A 25,095-nucleotide genomic window follows, 5' to 3' on the forward strand; every position below is an offset into this window, starting at 1 on the left:
TATCAACCCACATCATTCCTTTTCACTTAGTTATAAATAATACAAGCCCTGTCACTATTAAACCATGACATTTTTTTTTACAGAGAAATCGTGACTAGTATGATATTTATTTAGAAAGATGGATTGATAGAAGTGTAGATGAATTGAATAAAAACTGAAGATAGGATTAACTGCAGTATCAACATGACATTATACTGTAAATCACCAAAACTTATAATTGGTGCTAAATCTATTTAAAACTAAATATGATGTTGTATATGAACAAAACAATGAAATGAAAATTAAAGAGAGGTTAAAGAGTGCATAGCATACTCATTTAATTTCATAAACAAATTTATAAGGTAGTACATCTTAGCAGTATATAATAAAGTATTGAATTGCTACCAGAAATATGAAGGTCTTACCTTATATTTTTATGCTACTTAATATTGCAGTTTAATTATAAATAAAACTTGGTGAATGTGTATTTAAAAACTGTTATTAAACAAATGAGATCTCATATTCAATTTATTACAACATTTTTAAACCTTATGCTTTGCTGGTAAAAAAGTGATTATATTGCACAGATTGCATAAATCTTCATTATAAAAACTTAAAAATTGTAATAAATTGCATGTACATCTCATTCTTTCATATATTAATATCATCATGACGTGAGAAAGCAGAATGACTTGATAGGTGATTCTACAATAAAATATTGAACAACTAAAAATGTATTTCATGTGTGGTTTAATAAGTTATTTCCTCCTTTAATTTGTATTTTTATTATTTTTAATTTATAAATATTAGTAAAGCCATATCATTTTACTGCAAATATGTTTTCATTTATTTTTCAGTCTACAGTTAACATAGTTTTTGATAGAGTTGGTAAAAAAGATCCAGTTACACGAGGTATGGAAATTGCTGTTCATTGGATTGGGTTTAATATTGATGTTGCCTTCTGGTCACAACATATATCATTCTTTTTAGTAGGTTGTATTGTTGTCACATCAATACGTGGATTACTTCTCACATTGACTAAGGTTAGTACTTAAGTCAAATTCAGCAGTTTAATTGTTACTTTACCTAGTTATTTAAAGTTATTAGTTCTTCAGCTAAATTTCCAGCATAACAGTGTTTCTCATTTTAAATTTTGTGAAATTTTGATGTAAAACTGGTAATGTTGAATTATTAAAGCAGTGATTCTCAACCTTTTTAGCTCCATCACTCTCAAAAAGTAAAGAAAATATATAATGAATATTTCACGACCCTCCCCCAATACAAATGCAATGAAACCTAGTTAAAATTATTTAGCTGCATTGATAGCGACTGGTATGAACATATGAACATATGAATATATGAAGTCTACAAATGTGAGCAATTTACATGTCCAGATTGATGTGTACATCAATTTATGAGAAAACCATACATTTACAGCGAAGACAGAAATATTATCAGCTATGTAATTAAATACTTTGATGAAGAGAAAAAATCTTGACTGTATGTTCAATGAAAAGCTCCTTGTAATGCGGTCTACTTACTTAATATTTGCTGTGAGAGCATCACATTCGAACAAGCATCTGAACATATTGTGCTCTCAGCAGTATAAAAGAGGCGTAACAAATTGCAGAATGTCAGTTTAGTTTCGAATGTGAAGCATGTGTCTGGTTCCTTTAGTTAAGGTTTTAAGTGTAGTTTCATTGAAAATTATAATAATTGAGGTTTCAGTTTTTTTTTCAATTAGATTCTTATCCAAAATGGATAAATTTGTGAAAAATGAAGTGTCATCTGTATCCAGTGAATTGATTTGTAAAAAGATTGTACAATGACAGTTATTTAAATTATACACTTCGTTGGATGAAAAGCCACAGTGTATTGTTTGCTTTCAAGTCCTCTCTGATGAAAGCATGTAGCTATGAAAATTAATTTGACACTTGAAAACTAAACATCCAGATCATAAAAGCAAACCTTGGAATTTTTCAAAAGAAAATTACATACTTTAAGAAATCAACAAGCTTCTATTTGTAAATCAAGCAATACTGATAAAAGTGCACTTGAAGTATCTTATCCCATAGCATTAAGAGTAGCTAAGATGTCCAAAACCCTTTTCAATTGAGCCAATGATTTTTTTTTATAGTTGGAACTTCTTCATTAATCATATAAAATCTGTAAACACCAAATCAAAATCATTAACAATATTTTCAACAAGGTTTTTTTTATTTTTTACCAGACTTAACAGATTATCTTTACTACTAACGTACTTTGTTTATTTTCTAATGTTGTAGATAGTCCACACTGATTTTTATGTAGCTTTTCATTGAATATTCAGAGAGATTTATTTCTCTTCATGAAAGTATTTAATATCATTGGTGATAATATTTCTGCCTTTGCTATGAATGTATGGTTTTTTCATATTTGTAGACTTATCCTTTCATTGCAAAATAAATACTAAAAAGATAATGAGATAAAATAATAAAAAAACTATAGATTAGATTTAATGAAACTAACAATTCTGCAAATGAATAGTGCAGAATTAAATAATATCCATACTGAATGCAAGTAGTATTATTAGAAATGTATTGTATAAATAATAATTATAATAAATGCTTAATACACAATACATTAACAGTTGTAATAGATGCTTTCAACTTATCTGTAATTGTAACCATTTGGCTGTTGAGTCAAGTGGTGGTTTAGAAGTCTTCAGTTCACATTTTTTTTACATGTAATTTGTTAACTTTGTAGCACTATAAATATAAAGTAAGGGGTATTTATATAAGAACTTATTAGTTCTAAAAGATTGTAAAGCAATAATGCTATCGGTTAAAAGCATCCAGCTTTCATATTTGTGTTTGTTATATTATTAAGTTTTTCATCGCTGTTGGCACCACTGTGGGACCTTCACTGTGTATCTAGTCGACAGTCTTACTCTCAGTCAAGACGATGCCACAGCAGAAAGTTGAGTGTGTGATTTGATCGAGATCAAGTTCAGCATAGTTATTGATGTGAATATGATGGTGCTGCACCTATGAATAAACTAATATTCCAGTGGTTTAATCAGATTAAGGAAACAGGCAGAATGCAGAACAGATCCGAGCCTCTTGTATGCATAGCCCGAAAAAGTCATTAGCAAGAAGCAGTTAGAGTTACAAATACCTAATTCTACAGTGCATAAAGTAGTACATAAGAGGCTTAGACCACGTATAAGAAATAATTTTTATGTGAAATTAAACCTAATGAAAACTGAAAAGATTGGGGCTTTACATCTTTAATGCTTAACAACATTGATGAAAATGAGGACTAACTGAAAAATTCCATGTTTTCAGATGAGGCAACATTCCACACTAGTGGGTCAGTAAATCGACACAGTTGGAGTATTTAGGAATCAGAGCCACTGCATCAAATTATTGAAATCAGTGTGACTCTCCCTAAGTCAATCTTTGGTGCAGACTGATGAATGCCTGTTTTGTGGGCCTGTTCATTTTGGTAAAAAGCACAATTAATTAAATATTAATATATTCAATATATTTTCTGTGATATGCTCCAACTTTACACCTTTCCAAAGATTGACAGTATTGAAGAAGAAAAAGTATTAATTCTCTGTCAGCTAGAAGGCACTCTACTGCATTACAGCATCTGTGTATGTGCTACATTAAACATTTGGTTTCAAAGCAGGTGGATTGAAAGAGAAGGGAAGATTGCATAGAGCCCAAGATAAGGAGCCCACTCATGATCCCACTAGATTTCTTTTTGTTGGGCATGTGAAAATATTGTTAATTTGGAAAAAATCCATGACCACCTACAGGAGAGAATTGTTGCGGCAGTAGCAACCATTATACCAGAGATGCTGGCAAGTACATGGGAAGAGCAAGATTACTGTCTGGACATGTGCAAGGCAAGGCATGCTGCACATATTGAAGTGTATTATTTTGTACCAAAAAAACTTCAGCATTTACCCATTCAGAATATATGCTCAGTAATAATTTAAATATAATACTGTTTAAATAATACTTGAAACCATAGAGTTTTTTTTATAGAAACCCTGAATTTTCAGTAATCTGTAAAAAAAATATTTTGGATTATAGATGAAAACAAATTTTACTTTTCAAAAAGGCATGATCAGTAAATATGAATAATTTAAATATTTTTAAAAAATACATGGTGAGCTTTTTATAAATTTTTGTCCTACCTATCAGTTGTGTGTTGGAGCGCAAGAACTTAAAAAGAATTTTAAAAATTAATAAATAATATTAACCGATTAAAGCCTTTTGAAATATGAAACTTACCTTCATTCATTATTAAACAGGATCCTTGTATGACATTAATAACATCACATAATGTTTTGCATACATGTTATTAAATTGTTTTATGCTTGATAATAGAATATACTAATCATTAATTTCTTAACAATCTTATTATTAAATCTTAAACAAATAGTTTAAAATTACAGAAAAACAAAAATATGTGTATATATGATCAAAGAAAATTTGGAAAATAGGTTTCAAGCCTTTTTATTTTTTAATGATTTATTTTTGCTGAAATATTTTAATATAAATTATTATTTTAATACTATAGCATAGTTAATTAAAAAATAAATAACTTTTAACATATTTGCTACTGCCTTAATTATACTGGTCTAAAAATTTTTTTAAAAAAATAATATGAAATTACCTATTTTGTAATTGATTATGCAGCTGAAAATTAAAAAGTAATTGCAAAAATCTGTAACATATATATATATATATGTCATAATATAATTAGGGTTGCAATGAATGTCTTATTTATTACAAAACTACATAAGAATATTAAGCTGTTGTGTAAAAAGAAAATAACATTAATTTACCCTAAATAAGGATAATATTTTTTTAATTTTATGTCGTCACATCTTATTTTATAAACCATCAGTAGCCACCCATCATTGGTGAATCCCAGTGGCCTTGGTATCAGGTCTCCGTGTTACTATTCTTCTGGTGTAATTTCTCTCTTTGTTTATCACTGTCTACCCTGATATTTCCCAGAAAGACATCTATTTGTGATTATAAAAAATATATTTTTAGTGATGTTCAACATCCCATGGATTTCCGTGACATAAGAAATAAGTTCATGTTCTGGGATTTTTATAGTTTTCCTTTTTTGCTGCCTGACAGTCCTTTTACCATTTCCACAAATGATACCCAGGCTACTAATTTCTTTTGATTACATTTTCTTTCAAAAACAAGGTTGTGAACCACTTTTCTTAGATAGGTTATGTATATCCCTTTAAGTTTGACTTCTCTTAAATGTTTGGAACCATTTTTATCCATGGCTTTTAATTTTTTCATGTGATGTAGAGGAAGAAGGCTTCTTAGGCTCAGCAAGAGGGCTGTACAAAATATTTTGCTCACCTGGTTCAAAAGAAGTTCTCTTAGTCTAGTCTTCTATTACAGTATGCTGCTGGCTTTGCTCTGTTGTTCTATAAACATAAAAATTCAGCAGTGTTCTACAGATTCACCTTGAAGGCTCATTAATGTAGTTTATTACCTTCAGATCCCCACAAACTTTGTAATTAAAAACTGTTTGTATTTAATTTCATTTAGAATGACAATCATTTATCGTATGTTTCACTGTTACTGAATAAGCAATTGAGTTGGATGACTTTTTGTTTCCGTAGAGTAAAACTGCTTTTAGGCTATATGTAGATGAACCAATAAGAAAAACTGCCATTCTGTAGGTTTATGGTCTATTACTAGTTCAGTCATTAGTCCATCATTGTCAAAATATACACAAAAAGAAAGAACCCCTTCATTTTTTAGAACACTAAGAAAACACCATTTCTTTTCCGAATAATGTAATGTTTGTTCTACCTACCAATAGATTCCACACTTGCAATCTAGAACCAAGAAGTTCAGGCTGTTGTTTTGATAGGTCCTAGTCATATACCAAATCGTTTAATTAATTCTGACAGATAAAGTGGGGTTCATGGGATATCTGAGGACCATAAGTGGGATCTGTTCTCAGCATTTTTAGCAATTTGTGTCGCTATATTATGAAGTGTAATATCATTTCACTTCAATGGGGGAGTTGATAAGCCTTCTCCTAGATCAACTATTCTAAGAGCTGCTGTCATATTCAGATATTTAATTCTGTTTTTTTAATATCCTTCCATGTTCATATGACAAAAGTAGCAATTATCAAATCAAAATGATTGATAGGCATACACCATGTCATAGAGACAGCAATGAGATAGAGCTTCCGTTGCCTTTCATCCAGTGTGCTAGAGTGACATTACAGCATACATAATAAAATGAGAAGCTCAATTTTCATTTGTTCCCCAATTTTACACCAAAATAGACAAAATTAGTTCACTTTTTTGTAACAGATCTACCTTATGACTGATATAAAACATCCACAAACATGTAAAACTTACCTGCTGAATTTTTATAAAATCTACTGTGAAAACTTGACATTTTGAAAGTAAAATCCATATAACAATATGTACAACCACAATGAACAAAGGATGTTTCTACACGGGTAATAAACATTGACAAATACAACATTCCAGTTTCCCCATCAGTAACCTTCACATTTGCCAACAAATCAGATTTCACATAGTGAAAATACTAAATTACAGTAGGGGGTGGCAACTATTGATATAGTAACAGAAAAATGTAATTTGCTAATTCTTTTTTGTGGTTGATCTTTAAATTACAAGTGAAATGAATAATAAAAATGATAATATCCGTGTTACTGATACACTGTACCAGTGAAGTATGTGTATCCCTCCCATTCTGAAACATTTTTTACTTTTTCTAGTTAAAGTACAAATCCTTTTTCTTAAAAAAAAATATTTTAAGTGAAATACATTTCTCCATTATTTACTGACATTTTTAAAATTATTTATTCGAATTTATTTTGCAGTAACTGATTTCCACATGCATCAACTGCCCCAAAGGTTATTTGTTTTATGAATACATACATTACTATATTTATACAGTTTGTCTGAAAAGTTCCTGTACTAAATTAATAAAAATACAGAAAATAAATGATTTTACTTACATTTGTTTACTTCTGCTATGGCCTGAAGGGTAAGATGAGGTTGTTTGAGCAGGAGCGCATGCACTTTCACAACATTTTCGTCGTGAACAGCTGTTGACGGCCTCCTGCTTTTTTTGTTGTCATCCAATGACTGTCTACAGTCTTTAAACCGCTTCCACCACATGTATGTTGTAGTATGAAAGGTGGCTTCATCACCAAATTCTTGTTGTATCATAGAATAAGTTTCAATGAAAGATTTTTGAAGTTGAACACAAAATTTTATCGTGCTTCTCTGTTCCATATCATGTACTGAGGCATTTACATCAGTGGCATTCCAATGAGGCCTGACTTATTATTGTGAGATGTAAAAAATTAGAGGGTCAAAAGATGACCTCCATTAGGACTAGGAAAGGGGGGTTAGTGTGGCGACTGGAGTTGTCACAAGGCGGGTGTCTTCCCCTATGAAGGTTTGGGATGTTCTATGTCGTGAGCTCACATAAGGTACATGGCCGAATATAACTCTAGGCTGGGGTGATGAAATTATGTACACACATTCATCAGACATCATACTACATAGTTCCTTGGTTGTCCAAGAGATACTTATATTGACTACAGAAATTTAGTTCAGGAACTTTTCAGACCTACTGTGTATATATAAGGTATACAATTTTAGTCCTTCATAGTAATACTTTCTTCTTTTCAAAAGTAAAATGCATACATTCATAAGTTTTCTTATTGAATATTTTAGTTTATTTTATATAAACAAAAATATTTGAATATTAAAAATTGTTGTTTTGTGATAAAACTATGCTTGAATTATTGTAATCACATATAACATATTTGGTACATTGAGTATTTTTTTTAATTTTTATTTTGTACAGTGGTATATGGTAATATGCTAATTTTCAGTAAATTTTTATTTTTATTTAGATTAAAAATTAGACTTTTAATAGTGTACTTGTTGATGCCATTTATTTAATTTTCACAAGATTTTGGAAATAAAAAAATGGGTAAAAGTGCATCCATTGAATAAATAAATGTCACCTTAATGTAAACAGAGTAATTTAATTTAACTTTTTAAATAAATAAAAAAAATATTGATGAAAAACATTTTCCAAACAAAAATTCATAGAGACTGGTATATTGCAAGTAAACTGCATAAAAATCTACATCTGATTTTTCTGAGTGCTGTTAGTGTAACATAAAATCATTTACAACTTGTTCTGCATCCCCCAGTCAATGAAACAAGAAATACTTGAGAATGCAGATTTGCAGCAAATACATTGAAGGAGCAATTTATACAAAAAAAGTGCAGAGGCTTATCTCAGTTTATGAATTCTGTTCAGTTATTTTATTTGGTGATTATTTAACCACCAAATAAGATTGTATAATAATGAATATTAACATATATATATATAAAGAAAATATAACAAAACTGTGGATGCCAAGCTCTAGAATTTCCTCTCAGAATCATTGTACACAGATAACAAGCATCACCACCTGATTAAAAGAAAATTCTTTGTACTAGTCCATTGGTTGACGGTAAAAATAGAGTATTACCTCAGAATTCTTTCAGACAAGATAGATTTTCATGAAAATTTGTAATTAAGCTTATCTAACCCTCTATTTCAAATGTAGTATGTTCCATCCATATATGTTATTCCTCCATCGATTTTTGCAGTTATTTTGAATGTAATTTCCACCCTCGAGAAGGGATGGCATCCACTCCCAGAGTAAAAGCACACATCGGCACTATATAACTTTTGTTCCTTGAGCTATTCCCTAATTACCGTCTAAATTTCACATCAGTTCGTTTTGCACGAAAGAATTCTGATCAAAAAACCATCAAACACTGAACTATCTTTTAATAAAGACATCAACTGGGAGCAGGTAGGACTCTCAGAATTATAAAAATTAAATTTAAAAGGAATTAATTTGTAGTTTTTGTATAATGACATATTTCTGTTACTCTATATGATAAAACATGTGTCAGTGTAAGTATGTTATGCAACTTATAAAATTGTGTATACATGCTATGAAAAATTAACAATTTTTAGCTTTTTGATGTTTCTCAGGTGAATATTTTTATTATTCCTATTTGCTTGAGAACATTGGAGAAGTAAACATCCTTGTGATGAAAAAATATAATGAATTTTTTGTTTTAGTATTTTATAAAGTAATGGTGTAGATATGCTACATATGTATACTATGTGCACATGTATACATGCATATTCTGTTTGTTAATTTCCAGAGAATTTTAATTTTTGAAAATTAGATCTCTTTCACTTTTGTAATGTGACCAGAATTTTCCTTATAAAACAAATAGTTACAAAAAGGTAATCTGACCTTATAATAGGAACTATTATAATCTGCACAAGTCAAAATAAGTGACAGCAGATGCAAAGTAAATAAAAATTACTGTAATTAAATGCTAGCAAAATGTAATTTTTTAAAATTTTAAATAGCACATTTATTAAATTACTAATCAATTGTTAATTTTGTGTCCTTATGTGTGTGTGTATGTGCACGCACGCGCGTACCTGTATATATATTTCAACGTGAACATTTTAATATTCAAGTAAGCTAACTTTAAACTAGCATCCCCTGTTTTAGCTTTGCCCCTGCACTGACAAAGTTTGTTGAAAGTATTTAGCAAAGACAAAAGTTATGCCTTCAATCAACTTATCACATGACTTGTGGTCTTTGAGAGTATGGTCAGTTGCTTTAACTTGAGCTCAATGAATAATGGTATATTCATCCCATACAATAAGTTTTGTATCTTGTAAAGTTTTACCAAGAGGACCATTTTTACATATAAAGCAAACTGACTTTTATCTACATGATAAATTTAACAGTAGTTGTATGAGCAGCCCTACCATCAGCGAGAAGCATTGCAGCAATGCCTGATGATACTATACCGAGATCCAAGCTATCTGTCAATCAAATATATGCGAGAAGTAGATTAATAATAAAGGTTATCCCAGTTCCTCTAGGAGCATCTAAAAAAAACATACTTTTTCTGTCACTATAGGTATTGTGAGTGATGGAATCATATCCCTGCTGCTGTTTTGGTACTAATTTAAGAAGGTTGATATTTATGTTTTCTTGAAGTTCATTGATATTAAAAGAATTTTGTAACATTGTATCATAGAGTTTTTCATTGTTTTGTTCATCATGAATTGGTTTTGGTAAACTGAAATCACAAATACTTTTGACCAAGAATTACAATCTGTCTTCAGTTTCAAAGTTTTGGAAGCAGCTTGCCGTAAGAAAGGAGCATGAGAATATAGCGGCTCGCCACCTAGCACCCCAAATGAGAAGTGCAGCACTGTAATATTTACCCATTTCAATAAATAATTTTTCATCTTAATTTAGCCTATAACACTCTGAATTACATATTGAAGCTACTGTTAAAATTTGTTAGCAATTAGTATAGCAGTTCTTGAGATTTTTGCCAACATATAAAGAAATGTTTCCTCTTTATATAATAGATTTGTTTTATTCAACAATATAGTTACATAATGTTTGAAGTGTGTTAGGTTACAATCTTTGAGTAAAAGAACATAAAGTAAGGCAGGTTCTTGTAAATCGCAACAGTTAAATAAAGCTGTATTTAGTTGTTACTTGTCTGGAAAACTGCTTACTGCCAGAATTTATTTGCTATTGATGATTTTTAGTAGTTTATTCTCTTCAATAAAAAAAAAAGTGGAGGAAACTAATTTAGATAATTAATGTTAGCAAAGTTAAATTTACTTGTTTATATATATTAATTAATAACAAAGATTCTTGAAATATTTTGCATTGTATGATAAAAATACTATTATAAATACTACTGTAAAATTCTGTTTTAATTTTTTTTTATTCACTAAATCATTTTTATCAATTTGATTTCAGTTCTTTTATGCAATATCAAGTAGCAAATCATCTAATATAATTGTATTGATTCTGGCACAGATTATGGTAAGCTTAGTAAAGTTATATGTTTAAAATAAACCTATTTTAGTAGAATTTAAAATTTTTAATTTGTTAAAAATCTTGAAATAGTGTAGCTCACAGAATTGGCAGAAAAGTCGAGGTATTTCAAATACACTGAATAAGTGTTATGATTTATAGTGCACTGCAAGTATTTAGGTATACTTAGTTGTTTTAAAAATATGCTTTAGTTCGCCTGTGTAATTGAGCTGCTCTAAATGTCAGTTGATGTTCAAAGGCTCTAAGATTCAGATGTGGATGTAACATGTTTTTATGAATAATTTCAATTATGACTCATCATAATACAAATTCCTTGTAAAATGTATGTATTCATTTGTTTGCTTGAGTGCAGACATTGTAATTTATGTAAATGTATAGTGTTGTGTTTGTATTACATTTTTATTATATTATTATATTTCAACAGAAAATTGGCATATGCATTCTTAACAGAACTTTTTAAAGATTTTATAATTTCTTTAGTGCAATTTTGCAATTCTTTTATTACTTCAAGTTAACGTAGTTCTTTCAGAAAATGTACAAATTGTTGCAATTAATGAAAATGGAAGACAACCTCCGTCAATTTCACTAATTATAACAATATCATTTTGACTTTTAGTCAATTTTATAACTAAATTAATAAATTACACTCTTCAGTATATCAACAGCCTGGAAGAATAGAATTTCAAAAAGCATTAAAAAACTGAGATTGAAAAAATCAAAGTAAAAATTGATCAATTTAAATTATTTAGTAACTGAATGGTTTGTAGTAAAATTAAGTGAAAATATTTCATTTAATTGGCCCATTTTAAAAGCACAGTTGAATAATTTTCTTGAAATAGGGAAGAACAGCAAGCCAGATTAGGAAAAAAATAGTCATATTTTCCGAAAGGAAAATACATAACTGTGGAATAAATATCATCTTAGAACAACATTCAATACTTCAAAATAATATAAAATCTCGTAATAATGTTTGTAAGAAAGAAATTCCTTTTTTCTTCTTTTCTTTCTATTCAACCTTTAATTTTACTCCAATTTAGTTCCCATACTATAAAATTATATCTAAAATCTATACCATAATTTATTGTTATTTATCTTTCCTAAATTAGAAGTGAGATAGTTTTAAGAATAGATTCATAAGTACTTTTATTTTGTCATCAGCATCAAGCCTATATTCAGTAATAAAACTTTAAATTTTCATCTTTAAGTATAAATTTTTACAATTTTTATTATGGAACTGAATTATCTATTAGAAATTATAAAATTTAGTTAAGTTTAAATATATACATATTAAATAATATATATATATATATATATATATATATCTAATCACAATTTCCAAGCATATAGGTAAAATAACAGATCATTAAATAACAGATCATTGTTTTTGAGAACATTTTAATTACTACTATATTAGCATTTATGCCAAAATATAGTTTTTAGCTTGTAGCTGTTGATTTTATATATATTTGATTTTCTTTATGTATTCATTTTTAATGTTATATTTTTTATAACATTATAAAAACTAACACTAGTCATTAGTAACCTAAGCTTTTGATTAGAAAAGGAACTGGCCATTGTTCAAATTTAACTGAGAATACTAGAGATACTAGAGATACCCCTAGGAAATATACATCTATACATACAAATCTATAAATATACCCCATCTATACATCTGTGTGATGTATAGATGGTAATGAATGTTTTTTGGGGAAAACTTATTCTCTAAAAAATGTTTAACCAGGATACCTTTTAAAAAAGCGATCTTGGCTTTGTGTAAAATTATGAAGGTATTAAAAATCTGTGGTTGGACAAATGGGCAGATGAACAAATATTATTTGGTAAATATAATTGAAAATTAAATGGCTGTATGGTTTTAAAAGTGTGGCAAAACATGCTTAAATGTAAATAGATATTGTATGAAAAATAATGTTATATGAAACTACTATACATTAATCACAGAAATGAATGTATATTTCTTTATGTACATCTTTACATGTCTATTTGATATGCATGTGATATTCATGCATATCGTTTACATGTCTATTCTTATTTACTTAGAATAAAGAATGTGTTGGCTTCAAAGTAATTGTAAGGATTGCTTATGTTTTCATTGGATAAGTAAAAAGTCTGTCTAGTTAGTGTGTAAAATAATACATTTCAGACACCTGCCATCTTATGCCTTACTGTATTATATGCATAACACATTCTTATCTCATACAGTAATTTTCCAACAAACATTGGCTCTACAGAATTTGTTTTATATTCAAGTATAAAAAATTTACACTGATAAAATAATGATCTTTTTTGAAATGTCATTTCTCAAAGTGTAAGGTATTATTACTGGGATTACACTATCACAAACCACTAATCAGTATACTAAAAATCATATCAGAGGAATTCTCTTAATATTGAATTATGTCAATTGACTTGTATCAACAGTATTGCTACACTTCTAAATGTCATTTATATACACCATGTAGCTAACTATTATAGAATATAATTTCTCAGCATAAAAATATCTCTATATGAAAAATTATTCTTTAAATTTTGAAGTATCTGTTAGTATTTATTCAAGTGTAAATGAATTTGTTGAGGAATTAAGTTTATGAGTCTGAATCAAGGAATATTGGTATTTATGACCATATTCATTGAAGAATAGAAGTATCTTTGAAGATCATGTATAATTTAGGGAAAATTTAACCAAAGAACCTAATAATTAAAATGAACTGATTTCCACAACCTTACAAAACTCCATAATTGGTGTTAAAGTTCATATAAATTAATTTAAACAAATTGAAAGTGAGAATAGCACACTGATAATATCAGAACTTTAAAACAGCTAGATACTTGTAGTATTAATACTTTCTTATTTAGTTAGGTAAGAATGTAGAAAATTGGGCATTTAAAAAAATATATATATATTATCTTTTTAAAATCAATTCTTTTAAGATTCATACTTTTCTGTACTATTTGCGGATATATTTATTTTATTAGATCAACCAAAGTACAAAATAAATAAAGTAGGATGACATATCTTATTTCACTATATGTGCAGGAGTGCTTTCACAATTTACTCGCATCATCAGCTGCATTATATATTCTTCTCAAATTAAATTGCAAACTTTGTAAAATGTAATAACATATCATGTATTTATTTATTTTATTTAAAATTTAAAACCTGTAACTTTTTATTTTTTATTTTAAACTTTTACTCAATTAAATTAAAAATTAAATTGTAAAACTTTTTAAATATGTAAAAATATAACATAAAATTTAAGGCATAAAATCAAATTAAAATTAAAAATTTATGTTGTGGACAACATGCATAATTGCCCTTTTACTTAAAATTATTTTTATTTGATTTTAATTTTAATTTGATTTTATGCTTTGATGTCATATTTTTACATATGTAAAAGGTTTTACAATTTAATGTTAATTTTAATTAATTTTTACATTTTGTTTTAATTTTTAATTTAATTGAATAAAAGTTCAAAATAAAAAAATTAAAGGTGTTAAATTTAAATAAAATAAATAAATGCATGATATGTTATTATACTTTACAAAGTTTGTAATGTAATTTGAGATGAATATATGAGGGCAGTCCAGAAAGTAACTTACTAGTGTGGAGTTGGGTGGGGATACGGCCACCATCTTGGCGTTAAAACACTTCTACACTCAGTATGCATAAAGCTGTCGTAGCGTGTGGACTGTGATTTTTCTACGTTGCTCTTTGTGAATTATTGAAATGTGCACTTTCAATAGAAAATCCTGCGAGTTGTGAGGTGTATTCACTGATTAGGTTTTTATTGACAAAACCTCAAACCAATTGAAATTCATCGGCAACGTTGTGAGGTGTACAGCGGTGGAATAAAATGAGTGAAGGTGGATGAGGCAGTGGTGCATTCAATTTAAAAATGGCCACACTAATGTTCATGATGAGAACCGCAGTGGTTGGCCTAGCCTTGTGACTGATGAACTGACGATGAAAATCAACGATAAAATTCGTGAAAATTGTGCATTACAATTATGGAACTCTTGTTTCATTTCCCCGAAATTTCATGAAGTTTACTGCATGAAATTGTATTGGGGAAGCGTGTAATTATCACAAGTTTTGTGCAAGATGGGTGCCAAAAATCTAAGGTGGCAGATTTCTACAGAGAAGGAATTGAAAAGCTTGTGCATCGTTACAGTTGCCATTTAAATGGCGACTGTATAGAAAAATAGTTTAAAATTATCCCTTTCAAATGCATATAATAAAATTGCTTTTTTTTATTTGGTTGGTTTTTTATTTCAAAACGTAAGTTATTTTTTGGACAGCCCTTGTATAATGCAGCTAATGCAAGTAAATTGCGAAAGCACTCCTGCGTGTATAATGAAATAAAGTTAGTCATCCTACCTTATTTATTCTGTACTTTGGTTGATCTAATAAAATAAATAAATACATATTGGGTGAACAATTTAAAATCAATCCAAGCCGGCTCAAACTGCAGTTATTTGAGGTTACCTTTAATGCTGCTGCTAGTCCCTGCTACTGCTAGCAACACTGTTGATTGTGTATGTTACTGCTCTCATTTCTTATTAATTGTACACTGCTCGTGCTTCAATGCAATATATTTTTGTTCTTTGCAGTTGTGTTTTTTTTTAAATTCCATGCTTGATTGAGGAAAGGATTGTATTGTGGAAGCTTATGTGTGTTTTAGATTTAAGATTCTATCAAGAAGCAGGTCAAATATTCATGGAAAAAATGTCAAATGCCAGTTGATGATTTGGTTGAAAAATGGCGTACAGTGGAGTGGTTTCAAACACAAAACAAATCGACCATCTGTTAGACTGCGGAAGTCATAGCCAATATTCAAAGAAGAATTCCTGCAAATACAAAAAACTCTATATGCAAGTTATTACAACAAAGAGGTGTAAAATACACATCTTGCCATACGATTTTGCTTGATTTAAATTTGCAACCATATTGTGTAACAATTGTTCAACAGTTTAAGAGAACAGACAAACCAAAACATCTTATTGCTACTGGCTACTTTAAAACATTTCTAGGGGGCAGATAGACCCCTGCTGTATTTCGCATCAGATGAGATGTGGTTTCATTTATTTGGACACATTAATTCTCACAAAACAAGTATTGGATAACTGAAAAAAAGCATCCATTTCATGATGAAAAAATTAATGTTTGGTATGATGTTTCGGGTAATCATATAATGGGGGCCAATATTTTTTGACTGGCCTGTGAATACAGATATGTGCTGTACAATTTTCAAAGAATTGAATGCTTACTTAACGGATCCTGAATAAGAGTATGGCTTCTTCCAACAAGACGAAGCAACATGTCATACATCAAATGATTCACTAACATATGTTCATTCAGCTTTTACAGAAGAATTAACTGTCAGCAGAAAGTGGTGTGGCCTTCTGAGGGTGGTGTAGACAAATCCCAGATTTGTCTAGTTACAGTTTTTTCCTTTGGAATTATTTGAAGGATAGAGTTTATGAATCAAAATCCTACACTATTAGTAAACTAAGACGAATGTTGAACAAGTAATTGAGACATTCATAATATTGTTTTGTGTCAGGTGACTCAGTGTGATCATTCAAGCACGAAAATCCATCTATGCATGGGTGCTCACTTCTAACATTTTTTGTTAAAATATAGTAAATATATAAACTTTTTCTAATGTAAATGCAGGCTTTAATTTACATTTTCATTTCATTCATTTATATGTCACAACTGTGTTTAGTCTGTAGCAATTGTTTTAAGTTGTTCACATGGTGTGTGTGTATATATATATATATACCATGAATATGATTGAGGTAATGTTTAGCAACTCATAACACTGTGTTTCTCTTGAAGTTTTCACCTGATCTTTTTCCAGTTTATTGTACCTAAATTATTAAAACCATTAGAAATGCAGTATATAAATTAAATATATGTAAATTAACAATTTACATAATTTATTCAGTTTTATGACAATTCTGGCATTTATTGATTTTTTTACAATTTTGCATGCATCCTGAGTGAATATACACAGATAAGCGAGAGATTTGATATTGCTCTATTACTCAACTACAATTTACGTGTAATAAATATAGTTTTATGTAAAAAATGGTGTAATTGATAAAAAGGCATAATAAAATGAATCCTGCATATATTATGTAAGTCTGCTAAGGGGCACTGGCTATGCTTACTTTAGTATTAAGGTGTGTGGGATTGTCACTGTGTGCTATTGTCTTATTATAAATTCAGAATATTGGTCAGTTTCTTAACAAACTGGTTACTAGAGTTAAAATCTACTTATAACTGTTTCATACTCTTTTTTTTTGTTGTATATTTATTCTTTGGTATCTCTCATTATGTTTTATTTTTATTTTTTTTAAGGGAATGCATTTTGTATCATCTGTATTACTGATGCGTATGAACATGCCTCAAGAATATAGGATGATTATAACACAAGTTCTCGGTGATCTACAGTTCAGTTTCTATCATCGTTGGTTTGATGTGATATTTCTTGTCAGTGCATTATCTTCTATTGGTTTCTTATATCTGGCACATAAACAAGCTCCACCAGAAAAAGGGTGAAATAATTTTAACTCTTTAACTTTCTATTTAATGTGTACACTATTAATTTTACTCTATTAAACACTTACTGTGTTTTTTTTATATTATAAGTAATTTATAAACAATACAGTATTACAGTTTCTCTGATTTTTTTCTCTAGTAAATTAATTCTGAAATACTTCTAAATAATATTGCCATCAAAGTTATAGTTTTGTAATATTAGGCCAAAATTTTCAAAAGAAATGTTTTACTTTCAAAATAAACTGAATATACTTTATTGTTTAGTATAACCCCTCAAACATGGACTTAATTTAACAACTGTATATCCACTGTGTGGACTTAATTTAGCTTATTTTTCCTGTATTGCATAGTCACAAAAACCATATGACTATTTTTATTTTCTTGGCATCATAGCTACGCTGCAAGAAGGAAAGTATGGAATCAGTCAAAAGCTGGGATATGGTTTTTTTTCATTTCTCGATGTTTCATGACAAAAAAGTGAGGGATAATGCTCATACATATGTTTGTTATATGTTAGCATGTTTGAACTTTAATAACTTTTGACTGGATAAACCAATTTTGATGAAATTTAGCACAAAGACTCATGTATACAAGGAAATCTGTTGGTAAAATTTTATGGTCAGTATCTCAAGGAGGTAGGGTAGGTAGTTTATTTGGGGTCAGTTTTATAAAAATTTTATTTATAAAAAACAACCCCAATTTATAATAAGCTTCGTATATGTATACATTTTATTTTACTATTTAAAAAAAAAATTTCACCTAAAATCGAAAAAAGCTATCTTTTTTTATTCCATATTTTTTAACCGAACTTTTTTTTTGTTTTCCTAGACATAACATACTAGCAGTGCAAACAACCCAAAATAAATACTTTTGGGGCAATATTGGGGGATAGGGGAGCTGATTCAAAATTTTAAAATATCAATTTTTTAAAAGTTTTTTTGGGTTTATTTAAATTTTTATTATTAATATTACAATAAAATTTCATCACAATTCACCCCCACCTCTAAAAAGTAAATCTTAGGTAAGTTTTTATTGGTAGTAAATTTCTCAGAGTAACGTTTTTTTAGTTTCTTCCATTTAACATAGTAAACATAGACAAATCAATATCCACAATGGAAGTAAATTTGAGGGTAGAGGCCATTATTATTTGTCTCACAGATTATTACAATAAAATAAGACAACATAGCCTTAAAACAACAGACCATTATGCACCAAACTACTGCGGGGCATTGACAGGAAGCAGGAATGAACGATTAGAGTGATGGTAGGGCATCCCCACTATGCTACAACAAAGCTGACTGTTAATTTCGGGAATCTTGCGTCATCTGTCAGACAATTGGATTATGATTCTAGGTTAATGTATGTATTTTGACTAATAACGACCTAATATGTAAATTTAAAAACAATTTTTTTGCATGCAAAATGTATTTTATTACACACAAATACAAACGTGCAATTATTCGCATTATTTCCATCACGTGTATATACAAAATATTTATGCAGTTAGTTTTATATTTTACCTACACACAAAACATTTACATAATTATACATTTATATACTGATATATTTATAGAAAATCACAATATAATAAGAAATATAGTGCTCAGAGTTCAATTTTACAGAACAACTCGCCATTACAGTGGATCAGCTGATATGATCAAGTACACATGAAAATCGCTCACTAATAACTAGCATGATAGAATATTACTAAAAAAAAAAAAAAACAATGGAATATTATGACAGAACGAATTAAAACCGGACAAAAAGTTAATGTTGGAATATCCGACAAAGGACCTAATGGTGCACATTGGCTACGTCAGAATACTCCGTCAATGACCGACCAATAAGGGGTTAAAACATGTAAGAATAAAAGCGTATATTTTTTGTTTTGTCAAAGTGAAACCTGTAGGGAAATTTTTAATTTGCAATTTTCACATTAAAACCCTGAATTTATTAATTATTATAAATACAGCACTAATTACATATCATTCTTTTTTTTGTCACTAGTACAATAGAATATATTTTAAAACTAATTCTTAATGTAGTTTCACAATCTGGGCAGCAGTACTTTGTTTCTTTTCATTTACCAGCACTACACACACTCCATATCTCCTGAATGTCTTTAATCAGTCTAGAAGGTGGTGGATGCCCTTGGTCTCCTTATGATGTTATATATTTTTCAAACAATTAATTTAATGATTTAATTCCAAAACAAAGTAATCAGTTGTTATCTTTCATTCCATTTATAAATTACAATAGAATTATTTGTAGTAACTTTTCATTATTTCTACCATTTAGAACTTTTTCTCATTGCAGTAAGAACCTGAATATCATCTGGTCAGATAAAGCCACCCATAATAGATCTTTATTATAATCTGTAAGTAATCTAGGTTTAGTTTTGTAATACTAACCTGTTGTACCATGTGTATCATCATGTGACAAACATAATTTGTAAAAAAAAATCTGATGAGGACATCACCTGACTTCCTTGTACACCTAATAAATTACATATACACATATTTTGCTGCACTTCATTTAAACTTATTTCATTTGAGAGCGAGATACAATCCTCAATTCTTTAATAAAGTGTACAGTTACATCGAAAAATGGCTCTGAAAATTTCCTTAGCATTTTATATTAGTTTATATATTAATTTATAGGTTTGATGAGCTAGGTTTGATGTCGCTCAAGTAGATATGTGGTGTAAATGAGAACGTGTCGGATCTGTAACTATGCACACATCAGTTCAAATCTGACTTCATATATATATTTATTTATTAAAATAAATGGGATAAATCCGATGATACAAAATAAAGTTACAATATAAATAGTCAACATTATACTGTCAAATACAATTATTTAATTCATATTTTAATAAACATCTAGATTTAAATTTAATTTTATACAAATAAAACCAGTTAGTGTTGTTATTACAATTTAATGACAATCATTGAACAATTCATCGAATGTCTTTATTAATATCTACATAAAAGTAATAGTTCTTGTTTCAAGTTTCTGATTAGCCACCTCCGTGGTGCAAGTAGTAGTGTCTCGGCCTTTCATCCGGAGGTCCTGGGTTTGAATCCCGGTCAGTCATGGCATTTTCACACACACTACAAATCATTCATCTCATCCTCTGAAGCATCCTTTCAAAGTTTGAAAACAATTCTGGACAATTAATATGATTATAGGCAAAAATTAAATCACACCTTAAAAGTAATGATTGTACCGATGGTATACTTAATGCAGACGCAGTTTGATTGATTATATTCACAGTCTGAATAATGCATTGTGACATTTTATTTTTCTTTCCATTTATAAATTGCAATAGAATTATTTGTAATTTTGTAGTCTTTAACTTTTTTTTTTTTTTAATTTAAATGTATTGATTTATTAATTATTAACCTCTGATTATTATTGAATTATTTTATTTATTGTTAAAAAATTTTTTACAATCTGAGATTGTTATTAATAAATCAATGTATTTAAATTAAAAATATATATATGTACAAGGGTAAATCAAATATAAACAGGATTTTAGTTTCTGAGTGTCTACTGGTTGATAGGACTGGGCCTGCGCTTCTAGTATGCTTGGGTGGGGGTCATTAGGATTAGGGAGAGCCCAGTCATTCTACATTACTAACCAATTTGTCAGTAATGCTGAGAGCATTTGTCACAATGTCAGAGCATACTGCACAGCTCATAATTATAAAATTTCTTGCTTGTAAAGGAGTTCAAGCGACAGAAATTTTCCACAGATTGACTGTACAGTTCAGAGACCAAACAGTCTCAAAGACTTTTGTGTTTACCTGGCTGGCATAAGGAGTTCAAGGAAGGATGAAAACAAGTGGAAAATCAGGAACACGAAAATGTTTCAGGAAAAGATTCATGTGGTTTGAGACATTCTTGAAGACTATTGATGGGTGAGAGTATCCAAAATTGCAGAACAGGTTGGAATAAGTTAAGGGAGCTGTCAAGCGATCATCACAAACGACCTACAGTTCCATAAACTGTGTGCCAGATGGGTCCCTCGCCTTTTGACCACAGATCAGTAGTAAAGACGCAGTTAAGAAAAAGTCCAAAAAAAAAATGTATCAAAATTGAAATCCCACTTTATGTAGAGGTCTGACTGTATACACATTTTTGGCCCAGTCGATTGCAATCAAAAGGGTAGGATTTTCAATTAGATATTATATTAATCCTAAATACAAAGTTTCAACATTCTATAACTAATCATTTTTGATTATCTGTAGAATGAGTTACGAGTTATGAATTATGAGTTATGTTAATTATGAATTTTTAAAAAGAGTATCAATATAAAATAATCTTTCAATGTGTTTATCATTGCAAATATCTTAAAACAAGTTTTTTTTAATGCTATATTTGATTGATAGTTTCATTGATACCTCATTCATGTGCTGGATTTTGGTAATAAATATTTGAGTATCTAAGTTTTGTGACGTACTTATTTGTCTTTTACACATCGAATTCTGGTCTAAGGGCCTAAACAAATATAAATTTATATCATTCGACCAATAAACTAACAAGATTGTAATGTGAAACTATTTTGTGCATCATTCCGTTTTAAAGAACTGAAATTATTAAAATTGCATTAGATAAATTTGAATAAAATTTTTGTAGTTTTCATCTTGGAAATTTGGTGTCACTTGAAACTAGAAAATCACTTGGTGATTTAGACTTATTCATTTAATTTACTTGTAATTCAATATTTGAATTTAATAAAAATTTTATTTCATTTTCTGTTACATGTGAACATCCAGCCATTTAAATAATAGTTGAATACAGTACAACAGTACACATAATCAATGATTTATGTTGTAGATTAAGCAATAAACAAATCCATTGAGGAATGAATATATTGATGTATTATGTATCAAAATAAAGTGTAGAACTTAATGTCTTGTAAGAACATGTCAAAATTATTGAGTAAAGATTAATGCAGATAGATTGCAGCACAAAATGAGCTTGCACTGGAGACAGCAACTTACCCAAGAAGAATTTTGAGGTTATGGGTGTCCTGTCAGCTGCACATAATAAATTTATCATTATAGTAATAAGTATGCAATTTATTCAGAATTTAATCTGAGCATAAGTACCTTTTAAAATTAACTCAAAATATCTGTAGACATGGTCAATGTGTTTCATTTGGTTAAATAAACAACTTAAGTAGCAAATGTATGGGGTACATCCGTAGAATATGACTATGCAGACAAACATATCTCATACATCCATAGTCCTGAATGGGTTAACTGTTGTCATCAACTCGCTACTTAAAAATTATTATAATATATATGTAGTAAATGATGTTGCTACCTAAAGTAGCAACAGTGGAGTAGTAATTAGTTAATTTTTAAAACATCATGTGTGATGGCTCAGTTCTGTGTTTAGGATAAGCTTCACTTCAATCTAATCCTTAATCTATGACTTAACTACTTATTGAGGAGGAAAAGAAATTCTTCAGTAGGGTAAAAAAAATGTTCAAATTAAAAACTGATTTAAATTTTTTGATAAAAAATTATAAATAGTATTAATTTTGTATTATAATTTGTCCGTGAAATTTATGGACATTACTTCATAAATAAATAATGAAGGAAGAATCATTTTGTTGGTGTTTTAGACTGTCTACAGGTTTTGTATTTTCTTATCGCTATTTCTTCTGTAGACTTAAAATGTTTTTCTAAGTTTTGTTTAGATGATGATCACCAAAATAGTATTCAGTAGATTACCTACCATAGTATGCTGCTCTCATCATCGAGCCTAGATAATTATTTTTGAGAAAATTTGATCTTATTTTGTAACCTCCTGACTGTAGCGAAGTGAAAAAAGGATTTACCTCTGCAGTGTTCATGATTTTCTTGATGCCTGTTGCAGCTGTTGGCTTGATTCTTTTCCTTGAAGATTTGAGCCATAAATGTCAACTTTAAAATTTTATTGTTCCTTTTAATTTTTTTAATGTCAAGAGTTTTTTAAATTTTTATATTTGTTTGCAAATGGTTCTCTAGAGAGATTATGATAAATCATTACTAAAAATTTCAATTTCATTGATTATTTTTCAGTAATATATTTCATGATTACTTCCTCATTTGTTACACTTCTAATTTAGAAATAAATTTATATAAATCTAGCTTCTAACTTAATAAAACACTGGACATAGGTATAGATATAAAAAATATCTTTCTTTAATGTATTATACATAATAACTCTGGATTGATATTAATTTTTGTACTATCAGTGTGTGACAACTACAAGCATATTAATACTAATTTTTATTATTAGATTTTTTATGTTTATCAAAAACATGGTGCTTAAATTTACAGTACTTCAGCTTGTAGAATGACAAAGTTGGATTGATCATTTTCTTTCTGTATCTTTATTTTACATCATTAATTTCTGTATCTATCTTTAAATCATTACATATTACGTCCTGTTTGCAGAATAAGATCTAAATCAGTTAGTTGTTGCCATCCACTGTTATGCCTAATTTTCACCTTTTCTACGTAAATTGTCACTTTTTATAAATCATTACTAAAAATTTCAATTTCATTGATTATTTTTCAGTAATATATTTCATGATTACTTCCTCATTTGTTACACTTCTAATTTAGAAATAAATTTATATAAATCTAGCTTCTAACTTAATAAAACACTGGACATAGGTATAGATATAAAAAATATCTTTCTTTAATGTATTATACATAATAACTCTGGATTGATATTAATTTTTGTACTATCAGTGTGTGACAACTACAAGCATATTAATACTAATTTTTATTATTAGATTTTTTATGTTTATCAAAAACATGGTGCTTAAATTTACAGTACTTCAGCTTGTAGAATGACAAAGTTGGATTGATCATTTTCTTTCTGTATCTTTATTTTACATCATTAATTTCTGTATCTATCTTTAAATCATTACATATTACGTCCTGTTTGCAGAATAAGATCTAAATCAGTTAGTTGTTGCCATCCACTGTTATGCCTAATTTTCACCTTTTCTACGTAAATTGTCACTTTTTATATGTTTTCTCTTTCCTTAACCAAAGTTTAGAATTATTTATTGTTTTTATACAGATAAGATGAGACTTTAATCTGTTGAGCAGTACTCAAATATTTTATTTTTTTTTGAAAAAGGTGCAAGTAAACTATGGGCTGTAATTTTTTTTATTCTTATTTGCTCATGGACTATTATGGGTTTAAAAAAGACGTTAATTAATTATTATTAATGTTGTATTGTTTGTTCCATATAATATTTTAGGATCATACATGTTACCAAACTGCAAGATTTATTATCTCTTAGAGATCAGTTATTGAATCTGTCTTTTCTATTATAATGGAATGAGTCTACAGTTTAGTATCTCTATAAGAATTTGGGTGTTTTGTGTAAGAAATATTCTCATTTTGCTTAAGATTAATTACTGCCTGAAAGTAGTTAAACAAGTTATCATTTCCACACCATTTAATGAAAACTATTTTGTTAACTAGATTTATAACTCATTATTTATTTCTACTCTCTGCGTAGCGTA

General features: G+C 28.8%; 1 protein-coding gene across 5 annotated transcripts in view; it reads left to right on the plus strand.

Annotated features, from left to right (window-relative positions):
• GPHR (Golgi pH regulator) overlaps nt 1-25,095 on the plus strand; it is an 84,319-nt gene that overhangs the window by 32,159 nt on the left and 27,065 nt on the right. For 2 of the 5 annotated variants that reach the window (XM_075358406.1, XM_075358405.1), the window contains exons 7-9: nt 837-1,022; nt 10,888-10,953; nt 17,351-17,547. In XM_075358406.1, the coding sequence (XP_075214521.1) occupies nt 837-1,022; nt 10,888-10,953; nt 17,351-17,547 (449 nt within the window). Of the gene's footprint in view, nt 1-836; nt 1,023-10,887; nt 10,954-17,350; nt 17,678-19,867; nt 20,380-22,332; nt 24,167-25,095 lie in introns of those variants that run through there. The other 3 variants (XM_075358407.1, XM_075358403.1, XM_075358408.1) reach the window with 3 other exon arrangements.

Source organism: Lycorma delicatula, chromosome 2 (genome assembly GCF_047948215.1).
Source record: "Lycorma delicatula isolate Av1 chromosome 2, ASM4794821v1, whole genome shotgun sequence".
Taxonomy (NCBI): domain Eukaryota; kingdom Metazoa; phylum Arthropoda; class Insecta; order Hemiptera; family Fulgoridae; genus Lycorma; species Lycorma delicatula.